Raw genomic sequence first — 10,749 nt, forward strand, 5'->3', positions numbered from 1 at the left:
ACACAGCAAGGTTAGGTGCATTTTTAAAATGTAAAACATTTTTTATCAACTTTCCGAAGCATCTTCCATGGATAAATCAACCCACTTTTTTCTTCCTTTTAACAGACCTTTTCTCTTTTCATGTATTTATCAGGCAGTTAGCACTCACTTGATCTAATTGTGCATCATAATACACAAATAACTGTATAATACTGACACAGGGAGCCATGCTCTCAGCCGCATGTGCTGATAGAAAAATCTACTTCATATAATTTGATTCGCAAGAGCAAAATACCATTCTCTCTTAGAGTGGTTTTTTTTTTTTTGTCATTGTATATAAATTTAACTCATTTCTAACATCCTCACAGGAAATTCTATGCAAGATAATTAATCTGTTACTATTATGTGGAAGAACTGGCTTAAGAAGTCATATTGCAAAGAGTTGACTCTTTTTTCTTTCTTTCTTTTTTTTTTTTTTTTTTTTTTTGCTTTTTTTGCTTTTTTTTATAACGGTGACATTGGTTAACAAAATCCAGTAAGTTTCAGGTGTACAGTTCAACAGTAAGGCATATATATTGCATTATGTGTTCACCGCCCACAGTTAGATTTCTTTCTATCACCACATATTTTCACCCTTTTTACCCATTTACTTCCCCACTTCCCCCTCTTCCCCTCCCCTCTGGTAACCACTAGCCTGCAGTCCATGTCCATGAGTCTCTGTTTGTTTGTCTTGTTTGTTTGTTGCTTTTAGGTTTATATCCCGCATGTAAGCGATACCATGTGGTTTTCAACTTTTTCTGTCTTGCTTATTTCGCTTAGCACGATTATCTCAAGGTCCATCCATGTTGTCGCAAATGGCAGTATTTCATCTCTTCTAATGGCTAATATTCTATTGCATATATGTACCACAGCTTCTTTAGCCAACCATGTATCGTAGGACACTTCGGTTGCTTCCATGTCCTGGCCACTGTGAATAATGCTGCTATGAACATTGGTGTGCAAATATCTTTTCGGATCTGAGTTTTCAAGTCTTTGGGGTAAATACCCAGTAGAAGGATTGCTGGGTCATATGGTAGAGCAAGTCTTAGTTTCTGAGGAACTTCCATACTGTTTTCCATAGTGGCTGTACCAATTTGCAGTCCCACCAGCAGCGTATGAGGATTCTTTATTCAAAGTTGACTTTCTTAACTATACATTCATTCATTCATCAAGTTATTCACTGTACTTCTCTATCCACGAGCTGTGAGAGAATAAAAAAATGATTCAAGCATAAAGCCTGCCCTCAAAAGAGATTACACTTTCCATGTAATTATACAGGTCATTAGTGAGGTTAAAAAAATGCTCTGATGATTTCTAGGGAAAAGAACTTTCAGTTAAGGGAATCAGAGAAGGCTTTATGGAAGAGATTGCATTTGACATGATACTTTGAAAGATTGCACTTGCAATCTTTTCTATTTTTGTAAAATCTCTTTGGACCTTTATTTTTTTTCTTTTCCTCTGCAGAGTAGCTGTTGTGAATTTAAGTGGAAAAGGGGCAACTGGGATAGTTTAGTCGGCTTTGACATATTGAGGCTCAGACATTGTATAGTGCAGGAAACAATTGGGACTTGTCTTCTGCAACACTCGAATCTAAGAAAGTTGTAGACATTACCACACCTGTCAGTACGACATGATGCTTCAAGTGAAGGGATGACATATTTAATTATCAAATACAAAATAGGTACCTGTGTTTCTATAATGGGAAGGTACTTGCTGTAGATCACATTTTAAAGTATAAAAGTGAATAGATGAAATAGAAATTATATCATAGTTCATTATGTGGATTTATCTCTGCCCTAGAGCTTACCTATATCTCTCTCTATACGTGTATGTCAGTGAGCCTCTAAGTACCATAATTTTTTCCAAATTAATTGAGAGAGTATATATAGTTAATTTACTTATTCAGTAAATATTTATTTAATGTTCAGTGTATGTAAAGAGCTGCTTGGCATTCTGGGTTCTACCAAGGTGACCTAGGTGTTCACGTCTGCTTAGGGGAAAGATGTGAACATAAGTAATATGTGAACTTGGGCACAAATTACCTACCTCTAAGCCTTGGTTTTCTCATCTGTGAAATGGGGTCAGAATGGTACCAATTTCATAGGTGGTTTTGAGGGCCAAAGAGTCAAGTACATTGTAAGAATGAAGTAGACATAGTTCAAATATCGTAGCACTGTATAGTTTTATTTGGTTGGAGTTTAGGAATTTGGGGACATTTATTCAGTGAACATGTCTTTCCCATTGGCTGACACTGCCAGGATGTTCTGGGAATGTAAATCTAAGTAAGACATGGCCCAGTTCTCAGAAAACTCAAATTTAGAGGGGGAGATTGTCACTCTAGTAAGTACAGTCATAGAAGTAAACACAAAGGAATAGAACTTCCCCTAGAATAGAAGGATCAGAGAAGGTGCCTTAAGGTGACACTTGAGTGAGTCCTAAAGTATAGTAAGCACTGGCCAAATGTTCAGAGCCCAGAATGAGCCTAGAACCTGGATAAGTGCGAATGCAGAACTAACACTTTTGGAGCTTGACGTCTGAGGCAAGCAGTGGTGTGGGGGACATGAGGCGGGAGCTGGAGGGACCAGACCCCAAAGGCCCTGGCATGGCCAGGTAAGGACTTTCAACTTTACCCTTCAAGCGAGCTTGTCTCAAACCCTTGGGTCTGTGAACCAGGTGAATTGGGATTGGAGTTTCTTTTGAGTTTTTTAATATTGTGTTTTAAATTCAATGATAAGACTTTTTAAAATCGTAAGTATATTCTGGATGTCAGTTGCTGCCAAGAGATTTCAGTGCTGGTATTTGTCTTAGGTATTAGGTTTGAGCCAGGTAAAGGCCAGATGAGTTCTTGGGGTGCAGTGTGATCGGATGTTTTATAGCAGTTTGACTAGAGTAGTATTTTTCAAACTAGGATCTGGCTATATTTTTAAGGGTTAAGGAACTTTTTTCTCTTTTCAGAAGGATACATAAATTATTTACATTCGAGAAATACTGTAGGTGGTAGAGGATTTGGCTGGAAGAGTAGATTGGCATCACAAATAGCATCTTGAATGCTAAAGAACTTAGTAAAGAAACAAGGACAGTGGAGAGCCGTTGAAAATTTTTGAGTAAGAATAAATGATTAAGATTCTGTAGTGATAATAGTATTTGGCAGTTGCCCAGTGTCAGTGAAGCAGTCTCTTCTTTTAATTTCATTACCTGATTTGTAGCCATTTTATTGTTGAGAGGGCTCTCTACGAGTGGTTGAAGAAAGAAGAGCGAATTTGTGTAAATTTCTCTTTTTTTTAATCAAGTGTTTTTGTTGATTTTTTTGTTTCTTTGTGGGGGGACACTACTATGTGTATTTTAAAGTTTTGTGAGGATTTGAAACTTACTAAATTAAGATGTGGAGGTAATATGAGTAGATTTTCGTATACCCGTGGTTTTCTGTCTCTCGTTACCAGCATTTAATTCAGTACCATTTAGTCATAGACATTGGGAGAAACGTAAAAAATATACTAAACACTGGAAGAAATTTTAAAAATGAATCACACGGGGGTGGTTCCATAGTGTAGCGGTTAGCACATCTGCTTTACATGCCGAAGGGCCTGGATTCGCGCCCCAGGCAGAGCCACCGACCATACGCCGGGTGCGCCAGGCCCCCCAAGTGTGCCGGAGGCACCAGGCCGTAGGTGCACACCGTGGGAAGAGACGCCCCGCCTTCAGAGATCCAGTTCTTAAGAGGAAATGGCAACATCCATCAGTCGGGGGTGGAAGTGGAGGAGGAGGGAATTAAAGAAGAGGAAGCAGAAAATGAATCACACATCTCTGTCGTCAAGGGGCTTAGAGTCTGTATAATTGCAGAGTGACCGGGTGACAAGTATTAAATAAAGATGGCATGTTCAGGTGCTCATTTATTCCTTTCCCTGACCTGGGCAACGAGGGTACAGAGAGAAGGCTCTTTACCTGAAACAGAAGCACATAGTCAAGCCAGCCTTAGGAGCACAACACTTCGTTACTCTATTTTCTTTTAAAAATCAAATCCCTTAAAAAGAAAACTTTTTCCCTTTAAAAAACTCAGTTAAAAAGAAAACTTTACACAGTCTGTCATAAGGGTGGTTTATATTGTTTTTAGCGAATCTAAATGTTCACATTTTGAAGTATTTTATTCCACTCATTGAGAAAACCGTATATGAAAGTTAGAGGAAATTATTTTCACTATTACAGCAGTGATGTTATAAAAACATGCAAAATTCTTCCTAAATCTCTCAGTGGGGGAAAAAATTAAGACTATATTATTTGGATATGGAGTTCTTTTCTTGAATATGAATAATAATATAGAACAACAGTTAACTGTCGCGATCAAGTTTTTTAAAAGAAACAGCCCTTTTGTTAGTTCATGCAAAATATCATGTACTTAAGTTAGTCACTTTTATCATTTAAGCTTCTGATTCAACTACCTAAAATTTTTATGACTTTTAGCTGATGAATTCCAAGTGGTTTGTTAACTCTTTCTGTGAATTAGGCGGGTGAAAAATATTTCTGTGATTTCTCCCCACAAATAAAATTCACTTGTTAAAGCTCACAAATCGGACTGCTCTCTCTTTAGACAGTCGGCACGTTTTATTGGAATCGTGCCTGCGTTTCTGGAGTTGATGATAAAGCCCCAAAATTGTAGGTGAGTTGGGGGCTTACCAAATTTGTTCCCAGTTGCTTTCTCTTTATTGCCTGGGAAATGAACTTCTGATGGTGACCTGTGTCTTCAGCACACTGTTTTCTTGTGTCTTTTTCCCCTTTTTTCTCCCCTTGAGGAGTAACAGAGAAAGCAGCCAGCTGTGTGACAGTATTGTGTGGCTGCCATAATGCTTCCTGGAAAAATCATTATGAATTAGTTCAAGATCTGATTTCTTGTTGGTTGTGCTTATAAGCATTGAGAATAAAAAATCTATACCAGTTAATCCTGTGATAATGTAAATCTTTATTTTGTTTTCCTCTCATTTTTAAACTGAGGTTTGAAGACATATCTTTGGAAAAGTTCTGAGTGCATGAAATCTCAGCCAAGAATGAGGAACTGTCTTAGAAAAATGGGCTGGACGTTGAAAAAGGAATCTTGCAGAGCATCTTTGACCTGTTTAGCAGTTTATTTTTGTGGTTACTTTTTTTCTCTCTTGTAGTGATTTTGGGTGGAAACATTAGTTACTCATCTTTTGAGATTTATATTCCAATTATTTGAATAAAATCAAACTTTTCCTCAAAATCAGTGGTAAGGAAGGGTGAAAACAGAAAAGGTCATCATTTAAGGTCTTAAAGATCTTTGTATCTTTCTAGAGAAGGGAGGCCATGTGTCATCCAGCCTACTCTCAGACTGTAGAAATAGGTCATTTTAAGAGTGTTTTATAGAAAAGGAGTCGAATGTATAATAATCCTTACTTTTTACCTCTTTCTCACACTCAGTAGGAGATATTGGTTTTTTTCTGTAATCACATTGTAGAAAGTTTTTCTACACGGTGAGAAGGGTCTGAACATTGGTTTATTCAGACTTAGGTGACTTGGCAGGACAATAAACCAGACTTAGGTGACTTGGCAGGACAATAGGCCAAGTCACCTAAGTCTTGGGGGGTTACCCATTAGGTAGAACTAACGCTAAGTGTCAATGCTGTGAGGAACAGAACATGCCTACCTGGCGGCTGCCCTGAGATCCACAGGAGAGGTCAGCCTCACGTTCCTACTGTTGCCTGCTCATCTGTTTTGGGTGCTTCTCATTAAAGATTATCACCTTCCTGAATAAAAATTCCTAGATGCTGAGCTTCTCCCTCAAAACTCTAGTCCCCTCCTTAAACATAGGTTGTATCGCTAAAGAGTGTGATTCTCTGGGTCAGTGACACATTAGCAAGAAGTCCATACTGGATGTCTTTGCAGGAAGTCAGTTGTGTGGAAAGTGGAAATTCTGAATTACAAAAAGGGAAATAATACTTCCTCCCCCTTTACTACATTGTGATGATGTAAGGGTAAATTACTGTCTGAGCAATTTAGGCAGTGGTTTGGATCAGGTGTCAGCAAGCTGCAGCTCTGGCCCCTGGCCAGCCAGCTGCCTGCTTGTGTAAATAAAGTTTTATTGAAACGTCACCACGCCATTTTTTTCACTTTTTGTCTGTGGCTGCTTTTGCACTGTTACTGCAGAGTTGAGTAGTTGCATGTGGCTCACAAAAATTAAATACTGACTCCTATGCCCTTTTACAGAAAAAGCCGACTCCTGGTCTACATAAATAGGTGAAAGCTATGTTTCTCCATTATACTTCCTTTTAGCCATATTTATTTACTACTCCCTCTACATTTTCCTTTTATTAAAAAGTCTGTGTTATGTGGCACTCTGTACCAGGTACAAAGGGCTGGTTGAGTGTTGTCTCTGTCCTCAGGAGCTTGCAGCTCAGTGTGGATGACATCACAAGTCAGCCTTGCACTATAGTTCAAACACCTGACACCCTCACCTGAACACAGTTCATCCACAAACATCAACTCCTGTGAAAATCAAATGTCACCTAAGGCATAAACATAAGCAATAGAGTTTGATAGGTTTTTAATAGTTTTTTGTTTTTTGTTTTTTTTTCTGGTCACTGTCTTATGAACTATGAGCTCTTGAGGATTTGCGTGGCTTGTTAAATAACAAGGTTGAGAATTTCTTTTAATAGATGTCTTTCCATTGATTAAATGAGTGTTCTTATGTGATAGGGCTATACCTCTGTAAAAAAAATTTTTTGTTAAAAACCCTGATGGGATACATATAAATACATGTAAGAATATCTGAACTCTTTAAAGAAAAGAAAGCATATATTAGGACTTGTTTTAATAATCTCTGTGTTTTGGTACCAGAGGAGACCTTTTGTGTAAGTATAGAAGATTATCACTTGACAGGAGTGGTTTTTATCCTGGCTGATCACTAGAATTACCTGGGGGTCAGCTAAAACAGCCCTAATGTCTGGAACCCACCCCAAACCAATAAGAGCGGAACCTCTAGATGTGGCTGGGGTGGCAGCAAGGACTGACGTTCCCCCAGGTGATTCCGATTGAGTCAGTGGGAAGCATCCAGTCCCCAGGCAGTGCTGATGCTCCTGGCACCACACTTTGAGAACCACAGCTTTGTAAGGTTCTTAATTTTACACGAGCAGTTACGATTACTTTAAATGCCAACCTTATTATGTATACTTTTAAAATAATATGATTTATAAGAAGTCGACTGATAAATGTATTACACAAAATTATTGTCACTAGTAAACACAGAGTAGGGATGTAGGATTCATCATCTTTCAATATAAACACAGTCGTTTGTTGGTATGTTTGTGTATTTAGCTAGACAAGATGGCGTTTTTTTAATGCTGAATTAGGAATGCTGTGAACTTTCTTTGATACATTTAGGAAACTGCTAAGTTTGGAAAGAATTGACTTAAGAAATGGGAGAAAATGTGTGTAGGAAAGTGATTTTAAGTAATCACGGGTAACGGTGAGGGCGATGCCTCTCTGAAGCCTCCACGTTATGTGGATCCCGGGACCTGGCTCCTGCGTATTTCTGCTTTGAATAGAAACTTGACCCCCGGGGAGCTCGGGGAGGCGAGGTCTGAGGTTGGGTCACCGCAAAATCCTCTTGTAAAGGGAATATCGCTTTGGGGCAAAGACTTCCTGGACTTGCTGAGGCTAAAGCGTAACTTTCCCAGGCAGCTGTTTTTGTGTTAGGAATTGAGCCATGTGGCCTAGAGTGACAGAGAAAAGTTTAGGTTGTCCATTGGTTGTAAAATAAAAAATACGGTGGTTTGGTTACCTTACGTGCTCAGTTGTTTACGTGGACTACTGTCTGTCTGTCTGCTTTTCTGTCCGTCTGTCTTGTTTGTCTTTCATCTGTTCCATAGACTTTCCTTAACTTTGATTTATGGGTTGTGTATGATGTGTTTTTAAAAAAATACATAGTAGAAGATAAAGTCAGAGCACAAAGTTTCTGTAATGGATTTGAAATTCACCTGTGCCTGTTTAGATTTAGGTATTTAAAAATTAAATCAATTTGCTTATTTACCAAACATGAGTTAACTGGAAAGGAAAATCACAGCAGGCAGGGCAAGGCCATTCTAGATCGGGCGCTCTAAATACTGAGAAAGCTACAGACCTCGCCTACAATCTGGCCAGGGTAATGTAAATAGACACATACAAAAATGGCAGACCATTTCAAGTGGTGCCGGGTGTTTAAGATAAAAAGTTGATTTGGGGAAGAGCAGTAGCAGAGTATAAAGGGGGGTCCTGGGTATGAGTCCCAGTCCTTCGTTTTCATCCTTGGGCACAGTGTTAAAAATCTCTCCAGGCTTCCCCTGTAAAATAAGGAGAATACTGTCTGTCAGGGTCGTGGCGATGATGAAACGAGGTCATGCGTATGAAGTGCCCGCACAGGTCTTGAAATGTCAGGTGCTCAGTGAATGGTGTCACTGCTGCTGGCCCCATGACACAAGTTGGGGGTGAGCAGGAACATTCTGTGGAGGTGACCTGGCTTGGGACCGGAGGAGGAAGAATGACAAGGACAGAGAGATGAGGCAGGAATGAACATTCGAAGGTCTGAGTGGAGAGCTTGCGAAGGCACAGGATGAGAGAGGACTTTAAATCTGTTCCGTGCACAAGTTCTCAGTCTTTTAGGATCTTTGGTCTTCTCTTACTTAGAAATAGTGTATAAACTAGAGCAAGAATACAAACTGTTCCAGCACTTTGCATACCTTCTGGAGAGCATTCTTTGACGTTGCAACTGTAGTTTTTCTCTCTCCTTACCCTCTCTTCCCACTCCCTTCTCTTTTATCTTATGTTCTTAAAGTTTTTCACCCTTTTCTAATTTAATTAAGTTCATCCCTGTCTGGGTCTTGGATCAGCCGGTGGCACCCACACAACTGTGGCAGCTCTGTTCTCCGTTGTTAGAGCTCGAGGGGTCGTTAAGGGTCTTAGGGCTTTGAAATGTGCCAACCTGTTTTTAAAACTGTAATTCCAGTAATATCCACTGCGTGGTGCTCATGCAGCAGAAATAAATTCTAAAACTAAATGGTTGAAAGGGAGGCTCAAAACCTTGTGACCACACGTGGAGAGGTTGAAATCCAGAATCACAAAAACAAGGGGGAAATGAGGCATGATCGTTTGCTGTACAAAGACTCGCCTCGGGCTCTAACAACCTCCGGTACCACTTCGGCAGTGTGACTCACCGATTGCATACGCTGCAGAATGTTTGGATATCGGGTGCTAAATGTAATCCTAAGCGGTAGTACAGACGCAGATACAGGCAGAGTCCCAGAAAGTTTGTACTAAGCCACAAAACAGCTGCAGAGAGAACCTGTGGCATTGGTAACATTTAAAAATGACACGAAGAAAGACAGCCAGACTCATCCACTGTATGCTATTAAATAAGGATTCTGGGAGGAAAAACAGACGGTGGTTCAAGGCTGCTGCTGCCTGCTTTTCCCTAACTTGGCCATTCCTATGACCAAAAGCAGTTTTAAAATAGACCCTTTGTTTTTTAAAGTTTTCTTTTAAATGAAAAGCTGAGCTCTCATTCAGAACACGTTCGAGTAATTTCAACGATGATGTGATTCTCACAAGCCGCGCTCCGGTTGACCATCCGTGTCCGTCGCTTACAGAACCTTTTCTTTCTTTTGCAGGTTTTCATCTCTGTGAACTGCTTGAGCACAGATTTCTCTTCTCAGAAAGGTGTGAAGGGGTTGCCTCTTAACATTCAGATTGACACCTATAGCTATAACAACCGTAGCAACAAGCCTGTGCATCGGGCGTACTGCCAGATAAAGGTCTTCTGTGACAAGGTAAGGCTGTCGAATTGAGTAGGGACACTTAGAATTAAGTGTGTGAGGTATACTCTTCTTACAGAAAAAAAAGCAGGGTCTTTTTTAATATTTAAGTTCCATGTGAGTGTACTGTTGCTAATACTAAATACTTTAAATTAGCAGTTATTGTTTTAGCCATGCAAAGACATAAAGAGAAGAAAAGATACCTCATTTTAATAGAAAAATGACAAGGGCCAAGAAAAAGGTTTCGTTGGGCATGTGTGGCAGAGTCAGCGTGGTGCACACGGGCGTCGCGTCAGGCTGCGCTCGGCCCGTGGCGGCCTCTTGGCTTGCTGGGCTGTAGGCAGTGGCCACGGAGTCGGGTTCCTCCTGAGCCCTGTGTCTGAAGACTCAGTGTGGATGAATCACAGAGGGCCGCCCTCTGCCCGGCTCTCCTTCCAGTTGGCAGCAGCCCGCGAAGGCAGGAGAGGATGAGGTAAAGGTGCGATTCTTCCCCAAGTGGCAGGTAGGCCCAGATGCCTTCAGTGTCATTTCTTTTTTCTGATATGACTCTCTTTTTCTGGAGAAGAGATGATGGCTTGTGCCAGGTGCAGAGCCAGAGGCTCGGCTGGATTAAATCCAAAGAGAAGCTTGTAGTCCTGCTGTGCCTTGAGGACTGAGACAGCGGTGTCCTTGAGAACTGGGCAGCCCCAAAGATGGGCATGTGGCCACTGAACAAAGAGTGAAGAAGGCTTTGGCTTTTCCCACTGAAACTCTGGGCTGTATTTCTTTGCCAGCTCTCCTGTTTTCGTTCTGTTAAAATACCTCTGTGTTAGCTAAGACTGTTAGAAAGTGCTGGATAGCCAGAAGTGTGTTTGCTGCCAGAGGCCTGCTGTCCTGACGCTCACACTGGCTGCACAGTGCAAGCGTCTGGCCCCGGTGGGCGGCCTGGGACCTTGCA

The 10,749-nt window shown here is 40.6% G+C and overlaps 1 protein-coding gene across 2 annotated transcripts in view; it reads left to right on the forward strand.

Annotated features, from left to right (window-relative positions):
- The window catches only part of GRHL1 (grainyhead like transcription factor 1), a 44,159-nt gene that overhangs the window by 20,085 nt on the left and 13,325 nt on the right, over positions 1–10,749 (forward strand). For both annotated transcript variants that reach the window (XM_011365119.2, XM_011365118.2), the window contains exon 9: positions 9,669–9,827. In XM_011365119.2, coding sequence (XP_011363421.1) covers positions 9,669–9,827 — 159 coding nt within the window. The remainder of the gene's footprint in view (positions 1–9,668; positions 9,828–10,749) is intronic.

This window comes from Pteropus vampyrus, unplaced genomic scaffold (assembly GCF_000151845.1).
Source record: "Pteropus vampyrus isolate Shadow unplaced genomic scaffold, Pvam_2.0 Scaffold105, whole genome shotgun sequence".
Lineage (NCBI taxonomy): Eukaryota > Metazoa > Chordata > Mammalia > Chiroptera > Pteropodidae > Pteropus > Pteropus vampyrus.